A 19652-nucleotide genomic window follows, 5' to 3' on the forward strand; every position below is an offset into this window, starting at 1 on the left:
ATCCACCCATGTGTCCCCGTGTCCCCCCATGTCCCACACCTCCCCGTGTCCCCCCATGTCTCACATCCCCCCCCGTGTCCCTGTGTGCTCCCATGTCCCACCCCCCGTGTCCCCATGTCCCCCCATGTCCCACATCCCCCCCTTGTCCCTGTGTCCCTGTGGGTCCCCCCATGTCCCCGTGTCTCCATGTCCCCCCATGTCCCACATCCCCCCCCGTATCTCTCCCATGTCCCACACCCCCCCGTGTCCCCATGTCTCCATGTCCCCCCATGTCCCACACCCCCCCATGTCCTACATCCCCCCCATGTCCCCACATCCCCGTGGGTCCCCCATGTCCCTGTGTCCCCCCATGTCCCACAGCCCCCCATGTCGCACATCCCCCCCATGTCCCCACATCCCCGTGGGTCCCCCATGTCCCTGTGTGCCCCCATGTCCCACATCCCCCCCATGTCCCCACATCCCCCCCATGTCCCCGTGTCCCCACGTCCCCGCGGGTCCCCCCGTGTCCCCGTCCCCGCTCTCACCAGCAGCGCGGCGTACTGCAGGTCCAGCTTGCCCAGGCAGTCGCGGTAGGCGCCGCGGGGGCCGGGGGACAGCTGCGCCTGGGGGGGACGGCATGAGTGGGGACCCTTCCCCAGCACCCCCCACCCACCCAGGGGGCCGGGGCACAGCTGCGCCTGGGGGGACGGCGTGAGACAGCGGCGCCCACCCCCAGCACCCCCCCAACCCAGGGGGGCCGGGGGAGACCCCAGCAGCAGGGAGGGCGGGCGCGGGGGCGGGGCTGGGGGCGGGGCTGGGGGCACAGGGCACCCCTGAGGGATTTGGGGACCCCCGGGAGAGGAGCTGGGGCCACAGGGCACCCCTGAGGGGTTTGGGGACCCCCGGGAGCGGGGTGGGGGCCACAGGGCACCCCTGAGGGGTTTGGGGACCCCCGGGAGCGGGGCGGGGGGCACAGGGCACCCCTGAGGGGTTTGGGACCCCCGGGAGCAGGAGCAGGGCAGCTCTAGGGGACCCCCAGGAGCAAGGGTGGGGGCAGCCATAGGGGTCTTTGGGAGCCCCAGGAGCAGGAGTGGGGGCAGCCCCGGGGGTCTTTGGGACCCCCAGGAGCAGAGGCAGCCCCAGGGGTCTTGGGGACCCCCAGGAGCAGAGGCAGTCCCAGGGGTCTTGGGGACCCCCAGGAGCAGAGGCAGTCCCAGGGGACCCCCAGGAGCAGGGATGGGGGCAGCCCCAGGGGTCTTTGGGGCCCCCAGGTGCAGGGGCAGCCCCAGGGGTTTCGGGGACCCCCAGGAGCAGGGGCAGCCCCAGGGGCCTTTGGGACCCCCAGGAGCAGGGGCAGCCCTGAGGGTTTTGGGGACCCCCAGGAGCAGGGGTGGGGGCAGCCCCAGGGCTCTTTGGGACCCTCAGGCGCAGGGGCAGCCCTAGGGGACCCCCAGGAGCAGGAATGGGGGCAGCCCTGGGGGTCTTGGGGACCCCTGGGCGCAGGGCGAGCCCCAGGGGTCTTTGGGACCCCCAGGAGCAGGGGTGGGGCAGCCCCAGGGCTATTGGGGACCCCCAGGCGCAGGGGTAGCCCCAGGCGTCTTGGGGGGCCCCCATGCACAGGGGTGGGGGCAGCCCCGGGGGTCTTTGGGACCCTCAGGAGCAGGGGCAGCCCTGAGCGTTTCAGGGACCCCCAGGGACAGGGGTGGGGGCAGCCCCAGGGGCCTTTGGGACCCCCAGGAGCAGGGCAGCCCTAGGGGACCCCCAGGAGCAGGAATGGGGGCAGCCCCAGGGGTCTTTGGGATCTCCAGGAGCATGGTGGGGGCAGCCCTGGGGGTCTTGGGGACCCCCGGGCGCAGGGGCAGCCCAGGGGCCTTTGGGACCCCCAGGAGCAGAGATGGGGGCAGCCCCAGGGCTATTGGGGACCCCTGGGCGCAGGGGCAGCCCCAGGGTTCTTTGGGCGCCCCGGGAGCGGGGCGGGGGCGCGGGGGTCCCGCTCACCTCGTCGGCGCGCGCGCGCTCGATCTTGGCGCGGAACTCCTCGACAGCGCGGTGCAGGCCGCGGTGCGCGCCCAGCTGCGCCTCCACGGTGGGCAGGTCCACGCCCCACTCGGCCGCCGCCAGCCGCCGCTGGTTCTCCTCCACCCAGCCCAGCAGGTCCTGCAGGTACCGCAGTGGCGCCTCGTCCGGCTCCGCGCGCGCCCGCTGCGCCGGCGCCGCCGCCGCCACCCCCGACTTGAGGCGCAGGTTGAACTCGGTGCGGATGGCCACCAGGCGCTCGTGCAGGCGGTACACCCTGCGGGAGCCGCACGTCGGCACGGGCGCCGGGACACCGGGAGACAGGGAACACAGGGGACGGTGGAGGGACACGGGAACATTGGAGGGAATAGAGGAAAGAGGGATATAGGGGACATGGGGACATTGGAGGGACACGGGGGAAATAGAGGGAGTAGAGGAAAGATGGACATAGGGGACATGGGGACATTGGAGAGACAGGGGGACATTGGAGGGACATGGGAAATAGAGGGAATAGAGGAAAGAGGGACATAGGGGACACGGGGACATTGGAGGGACATAGAGGACATTGGAGGGACATAGGGGACATGGGGACATTGGAGGGACACGGGAAATAGAGGGAACAGAGGGAAAGAGGAAATAGAGGAAAGAGGGACATAGGGGACATGGGGGACATTGGAGGGACATGGGGACATTAGAGGGAAAAGAGGAAAGAGCGATATAGGGGACATGGGGACATTGGAGGGAATAGAAGAAAGAGGGACATAGGGGACATGGGGACATTTGAAGGACATGGGAAATAGAGGGAACAGAGGGAAAGAGGAAATAGAGTGCAAGAGTGGCATAGGGGACATGGGGGACATTGGAGGGACATGAGGACATTGGAAGGACATGGGGGAAACAGAGGGAATAGAGGAAAGAGGGACATGGGGACATTGGAGACATTGGAGGGACAAGGAGGAAATAGATGGAATAGAAGAAAGAGGAAATAGAGGGAAGGAGAGAATAGAGGGACACGGGACATTGGAGGGACATGGGAAATAGAGGGAATAGAGGAAAGAGGGACATAGGGACATTGGAGGGACATGGGAAATAGAGGGAATAGAGGGAAGAGAGACATAAGGGACATGGGGACATTGGAGGGACAAGGGAAATAGAGGGAATAGAGAAAAGAGGAAAGAGAGTGAAAGAGGGACATGAGGACATTGGAGGGACAAGGGGGAAATAGAGGGAATAGAGGAAAGAGGGACATAGGGGTCACGGGGACATTGGTGAGACAGGGGAACATTGGAGGGACAGGGGGGAAATAGAGGGAATAGAGGAAAGAGGGACATAGGGGACATGGGGACATTGGAGGCAATAGAGGAAAGAGGGACATAGGGGACATTGGAGGCAATAGAGGAAAGAGGGACATAGGGGGCATGGGGACATTGGAGGGACACGGGAAATAGAGGGAATAGAGGAAAGAGGAAATAGAGTGAAAGAGGGACATAGGGGACATGGGGACATTGAGGGACAAGGGGGAAATAGAAGGAATAGAGGAAAGAGGGACACAGGGGACACAGGGACATTGGAGGGATATGGGGACATTGGAGGGACACGGGAAATAGAGGGAATAAAGGGAAAGAGGAAATAAAGAGGGGTATAGGGGACATGGGGACATTGGAGAGAATAGAGGAAAGAGGGACATAGAGGACATATGGACATTGGAGGGACACGGGAAATAGAGGGAATAGAGGAAAGAAGGACAAAGGGGGCATGGGGACATTGGAGGGAATAGAGGAAAGAGGGACATAAGGGACATGGGGGACACTGGTGGGACACGGGAAATAGAGGGAAAGAGGGACATAGGGGACATGGGGACACTGGAGGGACAGGGGGACATTGGAGGGAATAGAGGAAAGAGGGACATAAGGGACATGGGGACATTGGAGGGACATGGGAAATAGAGGGAGTAGAGGAAAGAGGGACATAGGGGACATGGGGACATTGGAGGGACATGGGAAATAGAGGGAGTAGAGGAAAGAGGGACATAGGGGACATGGGGACATTGAGGGACAAGGGGAAATAGAGGGAATAGAGGAAAGAGGGCCATAGGGGACATGGGGGACATTGGAGGGACAGGGGGACATTGGAGGGAATAGAGGAAAGAGGGATATAGGGGACATGTGGACATTGGAGGGACATGGGAAATAGAGGGAACAGAGGGAAAGAGGAAATAAAGAGGGGTATAGGGGACATGGGGACATTGGAGGGACAGGGGGACATTGGAGGGAATAGAGGAAAGAGGGACATAGAGGACATGGGGACATTGGAGGGACAAGGAAGAAATAGATGGAATAGAAGAAAGAGGAAATAGAGGAAAAAAGAGAATAGAGGGACACGGGACATTGGAGGGACATGGGAAATAGAGGGAATAGAGGAAGACGAAATAGAGTGAAAGAGGGACATAGGGGACATGGGGACATTGAGGGACAAGGGGGAAATAGAGGGAATAGAGGAAAGAGGGACACAGGGGACACAGGGACATTGGAGGGATATGGGGACATTGGAGGGACACGGGAAATAGAGGGAATAGAGGGAAAGAGGAAATAAAGAGGGGTATAGGGGACATGGGGACATTGGAGGGACACAGGGACATTGGAGGGAATAGAGGAAAGAGGGACATAGAGGACATATGGACATTGGAGGGACACGGGAAATAGAGGGAATAGAGGAAAGAAGGACATAGGGGACATGGGGACATTGGAGGGACATGGGGACATTGGAGGGAATAGAGGAAAGAGGGACATAAGGGACATGGGGGACACTGGTGGGACACGGGAAATAGAGGGAAAGAGGGACATAGGGGATATGGGGGACACTGGTGGGACATGGGAAATAGAGGGAACAGAGGGAAAGAGGGACATAGGGGACATGGGGACATTGGAGGGACAGGGGGACATTGGAGGGAATAGAGGAAAGAAGGACAAAGGGGACATGGGGACATTGGAGGGACATGGGAAATAGAGGGAATAGAGGAAAGAGGGACATAGGGGACATGGGGACATTGGAGGGACATGGGAAATAGAGGGAATAGAGGAAAGAGGGACATAGGGGACATGGGGACATTGAGGGACAAGGGGAAATAGAAGGAATAGAGGAAAGAGGGATATAGGGGACATGGGGACATTGGTGAGACAGGGGAAATAGAGGGAATAGAGGAAAGAGGGACATAGGGGACACGGGGACATTGGAGGGACATGGGAAATAGAGGGAATAGAGGAAAGAGGGACATAGGGGACATGGGGACATTGAGGGACAAGGGGACATTGGAGGGAATAGAGGAAAGAGGGACATAAGGGACATGGGGACATTGGAGGGACATGGGGGACATTGGAGGGAATAGAGGAAAGAGGGATATAGGGGACACGGGGACATTGAGGGACAAGGGGAAATAGAAGGAATAGAGGAAAGAGGGATATAGGGGACATGGGGACATTGGAGGAACATGGGAAATAGAGGGAATAGAGGGAAAGAGGAAATAAAGAGGGGTATAGGGGACACGGGGACATTGGAGGGACAGGGGGACATTGGAGGGAATAGAGGAAAGAGGGACATAGAGGACATGGGGACATTGGAGGGACAAGGAAGAAATAGATGGAATAGAAGAAAGAGGAAATAGAGGAAAAAAGAGAATAGAGGGACACGGGACATTGGAGGGACACGGGAAATAGAGGGAATAGAGGAAGACGAAATAGAGTGAAAGAGGGACATAGGGGACATGGGGACATTGAGGGACAAGGGGGAAATAGAGGGAATGGAGGAAAGAGGGACACAGGGGACACAGGGACATTGGAGGGATATGGGGACATTGGAGGGACACGGGAAATAGAGGGAATGGAGGAAAGAATGACATAGGGGACATGTGGGACATTGGAGGGACAGGGGGACATGGAAGTCAGGGGTGAAATAGAGGGAAGAGAGACATGGGGGGCACAGGGGACATGGATGGAAAGGGGGACACAGGGGACATAGAAAGCAAAGGGGATATGGGGAGCACAAGGGACATGGGGGGCATGGAAGACATGGGGAGCATGGGGGACATGAGAGTCACGGGGGACGTGGAGGACACAGAAAATCTGGGGCACGAGGGACACGGAGGCTAAGGGGGTATGGGGGGCACGGGGGGCACAGAGCACGTGGGGGACACAGGTGACATGGGGACACAGCCAGACAAGCACCAGGGCGCCCAACGTGGGACATGGCATGTGGGACACAGCACGTGGGACATGGCATGTGGGACACAGCACGTGGGACATGCCACACGGGTCCAGCGCAGCAGCCCCATGGGTCCCAGCAGCCCCACGTGCCCGGCGCTGCAGCCCCACGGGTCCCAGCGCTGCAGCCCCACGGGTGCGGGCGCTGCAGCCCCCCGGGCCCGGCGCGGCGCGGCCGTACCTGCGGTACATCTGCTCGCCCTGCGGGTGCCGCCCGTCCTTGAGGGTCTGCACGTCGTTGAAGAGCAGCCGGATCATGGCGTCCGCCTTGTCCAGGTCCCGCTCCACCTCGGGCGCCTTCTGCGGCGCCTTCCCCGCGTTCAGCAGCCGGACGTCCTGGGGGGAGCCGCGGTCAGGGCCGGGGGACACGGGCGGGACAGCCCCCGGGGGGACACGGGCGGGACGGGCCCCGGGGGGACACGGGCGGGACGGGCCCCGGGGGGACACGGGCGGGACGGGCCCCGGGGGGACACGGGCGGGACGGGCCCCTGGGGGGACACGGGCGGGACGGGCCCCTGGCAGTGTCCCCGCTCACCGACTGCAGCAGCGCGTCCGCCTGGTTGAGCTGCTCCTCGCACAGCCCCGACTCCATCTGCAGCTTGCTGACGATGCGCTGCAGCCGCTCCAGCCTGCGGGGACAGGGGGACACGGGGACAGGGGGACACGGGGACAGGGGGACACGGGGACAGGGGGACACGGGGACAGGGGGACACGGGGACAGGGTCAGCACGGGGCAGCGACCCCCCCTGCCCGCGGCACGGTGCTACCCCATGGCACTGATCCCATCCGCGCACAGCACCGATCCCACCCCACGCAGCACAGACCCTGCCCATGCAAGGCACCAATCCTGCCCATGCAACGCACAGATCCTGCCTGTGTGGCACAGACCCTGCCTATGGAAGGCACTGATCCTGCCCATGCAAGGCACGGATCCTGTCCCTGCATAGCGTGGATCGCAGCCACGCACGGCGCAGATCCCATCTATGTGCACACAGCACAGACTTTGTGCCAGCACAGAACAGATCCCACCATTGCACGGCACAGATCCTGTTCATGCACAGCATGGATCCTGCCCATGTGGCACAGATCCCATCCATGCACAGCATGGATCCTGCCCATGTGGTGCTGATCCCATCCATGCACAGCCCCGTTCCCGCCCCATCCAGCCCGGATTCAGCCCCGTGGGGCACAGATCCCATCCCAGCCCATGGGGCACAGATTCCATCCTCACCCAGATCCAGCCCATGGGGCACAGATCCCATCTCCGCCCATCCCTGCCCATGGGGCACAGATCCCATCTCCGCCCATCCCTGCCCATGGGGCACAGATCCCAGCCCCGATCCCGCCCCGCCCAGCCGGATCCGCCCCCGCACGCCCAGCAGCGACTGTGCCCGCCCAGCCCCGATCCCGCCCCTGCAGTCCCGGATCCCAGATCCCAGATCCCAGCCCTGCCTGGGCCAGGAGCCCCGACCCGCTCCCTGTCCCTATCCCCATCCCCATCCCATCCCCATCCCACCATCCCCATCCCATCGCGCCCCCATCCCCGTCCCACCATCCCGTCCCGCTCCCCATCCCATCCCCTCACACCCGGGCGAGCTCCAGCCCCTCCCGCCCTGTCCCCCCCTGTCCCCCCCTCCCACCTGCGCTGCCACCACCTCCCCCCGCTCCGCTGCGAGCCCCTCGGGCCGGGCCGAGCCGAGCGGAGCCCGGCAGAGCCGAGCCGAGCCGAGCCGAGCCCAGCCCAGCCCAGCCCGGGCCGCGCTCTACCCGGCGGCCGCGCTGACGTCCCGGAGCCCGTGACTCACTCACCCCGCGGCTCCACCGCCGGGGGGGCCCGGGGGGGCCGGGACACCCCACCCGGCCCAGCCCAGCCCGCGGTTTGGCTGCGGGGAGCGGGAGCGGCGCCAGCGCAGCGCGGCCCCCCCGGACCGATGTGTCCCCCATCCCAGTGACATCCCCCGGCCAGTGCCCCCCCCTGCCGGGTGCCCCATCCCAGTGCCCCCCCCTGCCGGGTGCCCCATCCCAGTGCCCCCCCGCCGGGTCCCCCCATCCCAGTGCCCCCCCGGCCCCCCCTGCACTCGCCTCTCGAACTCGGCGCGCAGCAGCTTCTCCCGCTCCAGCACGGCCACGTGCAGTTTGCCCCATTCCTTCTCCACGTCCAGCGGGTGGTACCCGGGGGGCACCTTCAGCTGCCCCGACTGCACCGCACCCTGCGGGGCCCCCCCGCTCGTCAGAGCGCGACCGGGACCGGGGGTCGACGGCAGGACCCGGGGTGGGGGGCGAGGGCAGGACCCGGGGTGGGGGGGCGAGGGCAGGACCCGGGGTGGGGGGGCGAGGGCAGGACCCGGGGTGGGGGGGCGAGGGCAGGACCCGGGGTGGGGGGGCGAGGGCAGGATCCTGGAGTTGGGAACAAGGGCAGGATCCTGGAGTTGGGGACAAGGGCAGGACCCCGGGGTTGGGGACAAGGGCAGGACCCCGGGGTTGGGGACAAGGGCAGGACCCCGGGGTTGGGGCCACACCCCGGCTGCTCCACCCCAGAGGAGCACCCAGAACCCCCAGTCCCCGCCAGCACCCCAGACCCTTGGGACCCCCAGCATCCCAGGACCCCTGGACCCTCAGAATTCCAGCCCCTTGGGGCCCCCAGTCCCTCCCAGTATCCCGGACCCCTGAGACCTCCAGCCCCTTGGGAACCCCAGAGTCCCGGGTCCTCCAGGACCCCCCCATGCACCAGGACTCTGGACCCCCCACCATCTTGGGATCCCCAAAGCCCTGGGACCCCGGCCCCTCAGGATTCCAGCTCCCTGTGACCTCCAGCACCCCCAGTATCCCAGACCCCCTGGGACCCCCAGTCCCCCCCCTGCCCTGGCACCCCAGGACCCCCAGTCTCCCCCAAGCTCCCCGGGACCCCAGACTCTTGAGACCCTCAGCACATTGGAGCTCCCTCAGTTCTCCAGGACCTCCAAGCCCCTGAGGACACTGGATGTCTGGGACCCCCGACCCCCTGCAAGTCCCCGGACCCCCTGTCCCCGGGTCCCCGGCCCCGCGGCGGGCGGCGCGGCGCGGCGCACCTCCAGCGCCTGGAAGATGGCCTTGGAGCGGTTCTTGTCGGCCTCCTTGGCCGGCAGCTCCGTCTCCTTGAACTTGAGGAACTGGCGCCAGAGGATCTGCCAAGAGGGGGCGGTTCAGGGGGGCAGCGGAGCCCCCGGACCCCTCGCGACCCCCTGCTCCGGTGACCCCCCCAGCCATTTCCATGTGTGTGCAGCGGGGCAGGAAGGGGCCGGGCAGGAGCTGGTGTTTGCCACCGGTGACTCATGGCAGCCTGGAAACTCTGAGTCAGCGGGGCCCTCCCTGCCCGGGGAGCCCCGGCTCTGCCACGGCACGGAGCCCCACGGTTCCCCCGCCCCACGGCACCGAGCCCTCTGCCCCACGGCACCGAGCCCCACGGCTCCCGGCCAGTCTGTGCTGGGGGGCCGGCAGAGCCGCAGCACCGGCCGGGTCCCCGGCGGCGCGGCGGTGCTGGGTGCGTGCCGGCCCGGCGCTGCCCGCACCGGGCATGATGCAGCCCGCAGCCGGGCCGCCCGCCAGCTGGGCCGGCGCCAGGCGGCTCCCGGGCAGCGGCTCCGCGTCTCATCCCGCGCCAGCACCGCGGCACCAGCGCGGCTCCCTCACCTCGACCTCCTCGTAGCTGGCGGGGAAGCGGCGCTCCTCGAACAGCACGGTGTGCTGGCGCAGCCACTGCAGCAGCACCGTCACCAGCTCGTAGTACTCCTGCCAGCGCAGCTGCAGCTCCTGCGGACCCACACGTGTGGGGACGGGGACGTGTGGGGACCGGGACGTGTGGGGATGGGGATGCACAATGGGAGGGCGATGCACATGGGGACAGGGAAACTTGGGGATGGGGACGCACATGGGGAGGGGGACACACGTGGGGACAGGGAAACGTGAAGAGGGGGACACACATGGGGATGGGGATGCACAAGGGGTTGGGGACGTGTGGGGATGGGGACATGTGGGGACAGAGATGCACAAGGGAAGTGGGACACACGTGGGGACAGGGAAACGTGGGGATGGGGATGCACGTGGGGACAGGGACACATGTGGGGACAAGGAAACGTGGGACGCACATGGGGACAGGGAAACGTGAAGAGGGGGACACGTATGGGGATGGGGACGCACGTGGGGACAGGGACGCACGTGGGGATGCGGAAATGTGGGGATGGGGATGCACGATGGGAGGGCGATGCACGTGGGGACAGGGAAACAAGGGGACGGGGACACGTGGGGAGGGGGACACGTGGGGACAGGGAAACGTGGGACGCACGTGGGGACAGGGAAACGTGAAGAGGGGGACACACATGGGGACGGGGATGCACGAGGGGATGGGGACATATGGGGATGGGGACGCATGAGGAGATGGGGACGCACGAGGAGATGGGGACGCACGAGGAGATGGGGACGCACGAGGAGATGGGGACGCACGAGGGGACAAGGAAACATGGGATGCACGTGGGGACAGGGAAACATCCCCAGAAAACAGGGAACATGCATGGGGACAGGGACACATGAGGGGATGGGGACGCACGTGGGGATGGGGACGCACGTGGGGATGGGGAAACACAGGGAGGGGGGCGCACCAGGGGAGGGGGGCGTGGGGATGTGACAGATGGGGACGGGGACACGGGGGCCGTGTGCCATGGGGGGGACACCCGCACGCCCCGCCCCCCGGCTCACGTTGGCCTTGACGCCGTCCTGCACCTCGGGCATGCGCGGCATGGCGTCGTACAGCGACGACACGTAGGTGATGATGGACTTCTCGTCCGGCTGCGGCACGTCCACGTCTGCGGAGCGGAGCGGGGCGTGAGGGGGCGCGGACCCGCGGGGCGGGGGCCCCCGACACCGACCCGGCACCCACCTTCGGGGTCCAGCAGCCGCGTCACCCCCAGGTCCCGCTCGGCCACGGTGAAGGCCTGGTCCAGGTTCTCCAGGTTGCTCTGGCGGTAGACGCGGTTCATGTCGATCAGCATCGGCCTGCGGGCGGCGGGACGGTCAGGGTCCCAGCGGGGACACCGCGCGGTGGGGACAGGGGCCGGCGGGGACAGGGGCCAGAGGGGACAGGGGCCAGAGGGGACAGGGGCCGGTGGCAGCATCCTCTGCCCCACGGCGCGGGGTCCGGCAGCCACGGCACCGGCTGCTTGGAGGAACCCTGGGGGTGATGGGTCCTGCACCCCTGCCCGTGCTGCCTGCACCCCTGCCTGTGCTGCCCATGCTGCCTGCACCCCACCCATGCTGCCTGCACCCTGCCCGTGCTGCCCATGCTGCCTGCACCCCTGCCCATGCTGCCTGTGCTGCCTGCACCCCTGCCCATGCTGCCTGCACCCCTGCCCATGCTGCCCGTGCTGCCTGCACCCCTGCCCATGCTGCCTACACCCCTGCCCATGCTGCCTGTGCTGCCTGCACCCCTGTCCGTGCTGCCTGCACCCCTGCCCGTGCTGCCCACGCTGCCTGCACCCCTGCCCATGCTGCCCACGCTGCCTGCACCCCTGCCCATGCTGCCCGCACCCCTGCCCGTGCTGCCCGTGCTGCCTGCACCCCTGCCCGTGCTGCCTGCACCCCCCAAGCCACCCCACACCCAGCAGCCCCCACCCTGCCCCACGGCACCAGCGGGACCCCCACCCCCAGCCCCCCGGCACCAGGAGCCAGGGACCCCCCGGCAGCCCCATGCAGGGCCCTGGCACAGGGGGTGTCCCCATGTCCCATGTCCCCGGGGTGTCCCCACATCCTCCCATCCCCCGGTGCCTACAGCTCCCGCAGCCGCAGGCTGTGCTGGATGGAGTAGAAGGAGCCGGTGACGCCGGTGGCCGCCGGGAGCTCGGGGACGTCCTCGCAGAGCATCACCACCCCGGCCCCCGGCGCCGAGCTCCCCGCGCCGCGCTGCCGCGGCTGCTTCCCAGCCCGACGCCGCCCGTGCCGCTCCATGCCGGGCCCACCGAGCTCCTGCCGTGGCGGCAGCGCGGTGCGCAGTGCCGCACGGCACCGGTGCCGCCCCCGCCCCGCCCGGCCACGCCGGCACGTACTTGTACTCCCGGCGGCACGACGGCCCCGGCAGAGCCCGCGGGGACCTGCCCGCCGCGCCCCGGCACGCCGCGCGGCACCGCGCCCGCCGCCGCGGGGAGCAGCGCCTGCCCGCACTGGCAGCGGGTCGGTGGGAGCGTGGGAAGGCGGCGCAGCCGCGCGCTCCCCGTGCTGCCGCGGCGCTGCCGATGGGCCGGGGCTTGCCAGGAGCACGTGCCCGCGGCACCACAGAGTGGGATCGGTGCGGCCGGCCCTGGCGAGCTCACACCTGCCCCGCGCGCGGCATCACCCGGCACCACCAACAGCTGCCGGCGCCAAGTCCTGCCAGCACGGCTGCCGGGAATGGGGACATGGGGGTGTGGGGCCGGGTCCCTGCCGCGGAGCCCGAGCCCTGAGCCCGCAGGCAGGTTCGGCGCTGCCCCGGCACACGGCGAGGAGCCGCCGCGGCACCTACTTGTGCCGGTGGATGATGGCGTTGAAGAGGCGGCCGTCGCGCCAGCTGGTGGTGAAGTTGTCGCAGCGCAGGCCCTGGTAATCCTCCACCATGCGCTGCGACCACAGCAGCAGCTTCTCCTTGGCCGTCATGTCCTCCGACTGCCCCGTCACCTGGATGTCCGAGATCTGCGGGGACGCGGTGGTGACGCCGGGCACGGCTCCACGGCGCTGCCGCCTTCCCGCCGCGGCCCCCGCCACCGCCCCACAGCGGGCACCAAACCCGCGGTGCCGGCGCCGGCGCTGACCTGGAAGTGCAGGATGATGGTCCAGATGAGCCCCAGGGTCAGCTTGGGGTTCCCGTCGGCGATGTCATCGTTGCGGATGTTCACCAGCTTCACCTGCGGGAGCAGCGGCGGCTGCAGCGCGGCGGCACCAGCCCGGGGACCGGGTACCGGGGGGACCGGGGGGACTAGGGGTCCTGGGGGTCCCGGTGTCCCCCCCTCACCTGCCGGTGTTTCAGGTAGTTGAGGGCGATCTGCACGTTCTGCAGCTTGTGGAAGCGCATCCGGCCCTTCTCGCGGGGCTGCGGGGACAGAGCCGTGAGCCGCGGCACAACCGGCACCACCGGCTGCTCAGCACCGGGACCCCCCGCCCCTCCCCGCTCCAAACATGCCGGTGCCACACACCCGCCGCGCTTTGTCCCCGCGGGGAGGGGACGCCCCCGCCCGCCCACCCCGGCAAAGCCTCCAGCCCCAACCGCCACCGGCACCGCGCCGGAGCCACCGCGGCGCTGCCGAGGGAAGCCGAGCGCCAGGCAGGGCCGGAGCGGTGCCCGCGGAAACCCCCCCACCCCCAGCACCAGCGCTGCCAAACCGCGGCAGCTGCCTGCGCGGGCTCTGCCAGATCCCACCAAGCTGCCGGGAAATCCTGTGCCCGCCCCTGGGGCCGCGGGCAGGAAGCGCCGCCAGGCCGGACAATGGCGAGCGCGGCAGCCGAGCCGCCAGATCCGGCACCTGCTCAGCCCGGCCATGCAGGAGCGCCGGCCCCATGGGACCAGCACAGCCAGACCTGCAGCACTGGCACAGCCAGACCCACGGCACAGCCCCACCCATGGCACAGCCATAGCCAGACCCACGACATCAGCATGGCCAGAGCCACAGCAGCACTACAGCCAGACCCATGGCACAGGCACAGCCAGACCCACGGCACGGCACGGCCAGACCCACGGCACGGCCAGACCCACGGCACGGCACGGCCAGACTCACAACACCAGCACGGCCAGACCCACGGCAGCACTATAGCCAGATCCATGGCACTGGCACAGCCAGACCCACGGCACAACCATAGCCAGACCCACGGCACAGCCCAGCCCGCTCTGCCCCTGCCCGCGGCGCCCCAGCAGCACCGCTGGCCCTGCCCTCGCCAGCTCCTCGCCGCACGTCCCGCGCGTGCCGATGTGGCAAGGCCGCGCTGGAGCCGGCACGTGGCTCCTGGCACACTCCGGTCTCACCCCACGGCTCCCCGGCACGCTCCAGCCCCTCCCACGGCGCCCACGGCTCCGATCCCTCCCGTGGCTCCAGTCGCACCGCAGGCAGGGACCGGCAGCCCCACACGGGGTGACCCCAGCAGGAACCTCCCCCCATGTCCCCTGGGCAGCTCCTTCCGGCCCCCCAGCCCCCGGTGACACCGTCGCTCCCGACAGCGGCCGCCGGAGCCGCCGGTGCCGCTCGGTCTGTCCCCCAGGGACCCGCGGCCGGCCGGGGCAGGTCCGGTCCCAGTGGCAGAGCCGGGGCGGGCGCGGTGCCGCCCGTCACCGGAGCATCCCTGCGGAGCCATGTGGCACGTGGCGCTGGGAGCCCCGCGGCACAGCTCCCGGTGACGCCGCGTCCTATCTCGGCGCTGCAGGCGCGGCCCGGCCCGGGGAACCCGCCCCACGGCGCTGGGCTCGGCTGGCCCGCGGTGCCGGCGCGGCGGGGACGGCGCAGCCGCGGGGGACGGCGCAGGAACGTGTCGCCATGCGGGGCCATGCGGAGAGCGAACGGCAGAACCACTCACCAACCGCAAGTTCCTGATCACGTCGCGCTCCCTCGGCTGCCCCGGCGGAGCAGGAGGAGGCGGCGCGGCGGGGACGGGACGGGACGGTCAGGACGGGGCCCAGCGGAGAAGCGGAGTCACCAAAGCAAAGAGACGTCGGCTGTTAGAGGCTGCGGTGGGGCGGGGGTGCGGGGGCCCGGCGCGGTGCGGCCGCTCGCCGGGACGGGCCAAACCGGGAAGAGGCGGAGAAGCGGGAGCAGAGAGAGCGGAGAGAGCGGAGGCCGGGGCGGCCCGGCCGGGGTGGCGGAGCCGGGGGCGGTGGAGCCGGGGGCGGCGGAGCCGGGGGGCGCGGGCGGCGCGGCGGCGCTTGGGCGGCACCTACCAGCGTGTCCCCCGACAGCACCTCCAGCAGCGAGATGAGGTTGTGCCCATCGCGCAGATCCTCGTACAGGTCGTTGACGTGACGCTGCGCCTGCGGGACCGGGACGGCGTCACCGCGGGGCCGGGAGCCGGGGACCCCCACCCTGCAGCCGGTGCACACACGGCCCCACGCACAGCCCGGTGTCCCCCCAGCGCACACGGCAGCTCCCCCCGCGCCCCGCGGAGCAGTGACCGTGCCGGCTGTGGCATCGCTCTGGCACACGTGGACACCCGCTGCCCCCACGCCGGGGGGCTCAGACCCGCTGCCCCCCAGCCCGGCAGCCATGGGGCTCAGACCCGCTGCCCCCACCCCGGCAGCAATGGGGGTCACACCCACGGCAGCCATGGGGGGTCAGACCCGCTGCCCCCCACCCCAGCAGCAATGGGGGTCAGACCCGCTGCCCCCACCCCGGCAGCAATGGGGGTCAGACCCGCTGCCCCCACCCCGGCAGCAATGGGGGTCAGACCCACGGCAGCCATGGGGGGTCAGACCCGCTGCCCCCCACACCGGCAGCAATGGGGGTCAGACCCGCTGCCCCCACCCTGGCAGCAATGGGGCTCAGACCCACGGCAGCCATGGGGGGTCAGACCCGCTGCCCCCCACCCCAGCAGCAATGGGGGTCAGACCCGCTGCCCCCCACGCTGGGGGCTCAGACCCACTTCCCCCCGCCCCGGCAGCCATGGGGGGTCAGGCCAAGCGTGGGGGAAGGTGTGAGAAGAGCAGAGCGGGGCAGCCGGACAGACCTACCTCTGCTCGCCAGTGCTGCGGGGGGAGAGAGACAGAGAGACGGGGGGGTCAGGACAGGCAGCGAGAGGAGGCGGCGGGGGGGCGGGGGATGGACCTGCCCGGGCAGCCCGAGCCGGCGCGGACGCCGCGGCGCCGATGGCACCGGGCCGGGTGCCGGCGCGCGGGGACACGTCTGCGCGCGGGGCTGGGGAGATGCCGCGGCGTGTGCCAGGAGCTGCCGCGGGGCTGTGCCCGCCGTGCCGAGGGGACAGGCACCGGCACGCCGCAGGGGCCCCGGCGCAGTTTGGTTGGGCACGTGGCTCCGGCACAGGGAGGAGCGGGGACAGCAGGACGGGGGCGCTGGGGGGGCCAGGAGGGGCGCGGGCAGCCCGGTGCCCAAAGGAAGTGCCAGTGGTGCCGGGGGGGGCAGGGAGCCCCACGGAGCTGCCAGGATCCCGGCACCAAAGGCCACAAAAGGTCCCCTTGTGCCCAGGGCCGGGACATGGACCCCTGGAGCACGGGGACCCACAGCCGGCACGGCCGCGGGACGGCACAACCCCCACCGTGGCCATGGGGCGGCACAGCCCCCGGCACAGGGAGGGCACAGCCCCCACCGTGGCCATGGGGCGGCACAGCCCCCGGCACAGGGAGGGCACAGCCCCCACCGTGGCCATGGGGCGGCACAGCACCCGGCACAGGGAGGGCACAGCCCCCACCGTGGCCATGGGGCGGCACAGCCCCCAGCACAGGGAGGGCACAGCCATGGGACCACCACAGGATGGCACAGCCACGGGACGGTCACGGGATGGCACAGCCCCCGGCACAACCGCACAGGGGACTTGGCTGCCCAGGTCTCCGCCGCGCTGGCACACTGGGTTTGCCGCTGGGGCCGCTCCGGTGCTGCCCCCGGCACGGTGGCATGGCCAGCCCGCGGCTCTCCGGCGGTTCGTGCCCGTACCTTGATGAGGTGCTTGTTGACCCATTTGGTGAAGGTTTTCTTCTGGACACGGTCCCGTTCATCTGCAAGAGAGCGGAGGGCAGGATGAGGGGCCGGAAGCGCTGAGCAACGGCTGTGGCGCGCGGTGACTCACGGGGCGGCCAGGGGAAGGAAACGGTTAACGGGGACGGGCCCCTGCGTGCCTGCGGCACCGCGGTGCCAGCGCCAGCGATGAGCAATGCCGGGGTGCCCGGCCCTGCCCGACACCCCCACCGCAGCCCAGAGCCCGGGCGCCGCCCCGGCGCAGCCCCCGGCACCAGGAGCTGCATGGGACGACACTGGGACAAGCCCGGGGGTGTCTGCACCGGCGCGGCCCCCGGCACGGCACCATCGCCCCGAGCACGGGCCCATGGGGCGTCTGCCCCACGGCAGCTGCAGGTGCTGCACCCTCACCCCAGCCAAACCAGTACGGGACGAGGATGAGCCCACGGCCGGTCTGCACCCACCCGGCCCCGCCGCCAGCGTCTGGGGTGCAGCTGAGCCTGGGGGTGTCTGCAGCGGCACGGCCCCCGGCACGGCACCATCACCGCGACTGGGGCGTGTTGGGGACCAGGACACGCAGCCCTTGGCACGGCACCATCACCACAAGTGGGACGTGTTGGGGACCAGAATGAACCCAGGGTGTGTCTGCACCAGCACATCTCCCGGCACAGCCCCATCACCACAAGTGGGACATGTTGGGGACCAGGGGGTGTCTGCACCAGCACAGCCCCTGGCACAGCCCCATCACCACAAGTGGGACATGTTGGGGACCAGGGGGTGTCTGCACCAGCAAAGCCCCCGGCACAGCCCCATCACCGCAAGTGGGACATGTTGGGGACCAGGGGGTGTCTGCACCAGCATGGCCCCCGGCACAGCCCCATCACCGCAAGTGGGACATGTTGGGGACCAGGGGGTGTCTGCACCAGCATGGCCCCCGGCACAGCCCCATCACCACGAGTGGGACGTGTTGGGGACCAGGACACACAGCCCCTGGCACGGCACCATCACTCCAAGCAGGACACATTGGGGACCAGGGGGTGTCTGCACCAGCACAGCCGCCGGCACAGCCCCATCACCACGAGTGGGACGTGTTGGGGACCGGGATGAACCTGGGGGTGTCTGCACTGGCACAGCCGCCGGCACAGCCCCATCACCACGAGTGGGACGTGTTGGGGAGCGGGCTGAACCCAGGGGGTGTCTGCACCGGCACAGCCCCGGCTGCAGCCCCAGGCCCAGGGCTGCTCTATGGGGCGGGGGTGGCCCTGGGGCGGCTCCTCTGGGGACACCCCGGATTCGATGTGGGTGCGGCTGCCGTCCCCACTGCACGGGCAGCGCAGGCAGAGCCAGGGCCGAGGGGCGGCACGGTGCCCCCCGCCCGCTGCCCGGCCCTGGGCATGGGGACAGGGGACACGGGGGCCGGGCACCCGGGGGGCACAGCCCCGACCCCCCGCTAACGGGCACTCACCTTGTGCATCTCATCCCCTGCACCCCACTAATGGGCACCCAGATGTGCAGCCCACTAACGAGCACCTACCTTGTGCATCCCATGCCCTACACCCCACTAATGAGCACCCACATGTGCAGCCCACTAACGAGCACCTATCCCCTGCATGTCCCGCTAACGGGAACCCATCCCCTGCACCTCACTAATGAGCATCCACCCTGCACATCCCGCTAACAAGCACCCATCCGCTGCACCCCACTAATGGGCACCCACATGTGCAGCCCACTAATGAGCACCCACCCCCTGTACCCCACTAACAGGCACCCATCCCCTGCACCTCACTAATGAGCATCCAGCCTGGACATCCCGCTAACGAGCACCCACTCCCTGCCCTGCACCCCATTAACAGGCACCCACATGTGCACCCCACTAACGGGCACCCACATGTGCACCCCGTTAATGAGCATCCACATATTCAACCCGCTAATGAGCACCTACCCCCTGCATATCCCATCCCCTGCACCCCACTACCGAGCCCCCCATCCCCACGCGGGCACCGTGCCCCCTCGCCCCAGCGTCACCGCGGCGCTGGAGCCAGGCTCAGCCAGCGCCCGCCGGGTTTGGTGGCAGCGGGGGACACCTCGGGCCCACGGGGTGATGCCACCAGCGCCACGGCCGCCGCCCCACAACAACCACCCCCCCGGGGCCGCTGCGATCCGGCGGGGCCGGGACGGTGCGTGCCCAGTCCTGCCCGCCGGAGCGCGCCGGGATCCGCCCACGCAGCGCCCGGCGCCCGCGCCGCACCGCGGGCACCCCGAGCCCACGGACCCCACGGGCACCCCGTGGCGGCGCGCGGGGAGCGCGGCAGGAAGGAAGCGCGCGGGGCACGCTCGCTCGGCGGGTACGTGCGCACCGGGGCGGGTGCGGCCCCACCGCCGCGCCCACCCGCGGGACCCGCACCCCAAATCCCCGGCACCCAGGTGAGCCCGGGCGGGCGGCACCCGCCCCGCCACGGGCAGGGCCCACGGGCAGGGCCCACGGGCACGCCGCGGGCAGGACGGGCAGGGCGGGGGAGGAAGTGGCGGCACCGCGGGCAGGGCTGGCGGCAGCGCCCGGGGCTGGCGCGGCGGGGGGGACAGGGACAGGCGTGCCACACGGGACCCCACCCCCCGACTGCCTGGACATGGGGGGCAGCCGGTCCTGGCCCCCATCACCAGCTCCGGCCCCGTGGTGCTGCCCCACAGCCCGCCCTGGGGACACCGCCCCAGCGTGGGGGTCTGACCCATAGCC

At 68.9% G+C, this 19652-nt stretch overlaps 1 protein-coding gene across 19 annotated transcripts in view; it reads right to left on the minus strand.

The window, feature by feature from the left end:
* Positions 1 to 19652, minus strand: part of PLEC (plectin) — an 84497-nt gene that overhangs the window by 26157 nt on the left and 38688 nt on the right. For 7 of the 19 annotated variants that reach the window (XM_082046698.1, XM_082046696.1, XM_082046682.1 and 4 more), the window contains 16 exons: positions 16898 to 16959; positions 15961 to 15975; positions 15175 to 15264; positions 14814 to 14849; positions 13264 to 13341; positions 13064 to 13156; positions 12778 to 12944; positions 11164 to 11279; positions 10983 to 11089; positions 9921 to 10040; positions 9320 to 9415; positions 8334 to 8461; positions 6787 to 6880; positions 6433 to 6587; positions 1978 to 2272; positions 525 to 602 (listed from right to left, as the gene is read on the minus strand). In XM_082046698.1, coding sequence (XP_081902824.1) covers positions 525 to 602; positions 1978 to 2272; positions 6433 to 6587; positions 6787 to 6880; positions 8334 to 8461; positions 9320 to 9415; positions 9921 to 10040; positions 10983 to 11089; positions 11164 to 11279; positions 12778 to 12944; positions 13064 to 13156; positions 13264 to 13341; positions 14814 to 14849; positions 15175 to 15264; positions 15961 to 15975; positions 16898 to 16959 — 1730 coding nt within the window. The remainder of the gene's footprint in view (positions 1 to 524; positions 603 to 1977; positions 2273 to 6432; positions 6588 to 6786; positions 6881 to 8333; positions 8462 to 9319; positions 9416 to 9920; positions 10041 to 10982; positions 11090 to 11163; positions 11280 to 12777; positions 12945 to 13063; positions 13157 to 13263; positions 13342 to 14813; positions 14850 to 15174; positions 15265 to 15960; positions 15976 to 16897; positions 16960 to 19652) is intronic. The other 12 variants (XM_082046697.1, XM_082046693.1, XM_082046691.1 and 9 more) reach the window with 3 other exon arrangements.

The sequence above is a fragment of the Streptopelia decaocto genome (genome assembly GCF_964273445.1).
Source record: "Streptopelia decaocto genome assembly, chromosome: 2".
Classification (NCBI taxonomy): domain Eukaryota; kingdom Metazoa; phylum Chordata; class Aves; order Columbiformes; family Columbidae; genus Streptopelia; species Streptopelia decaocto.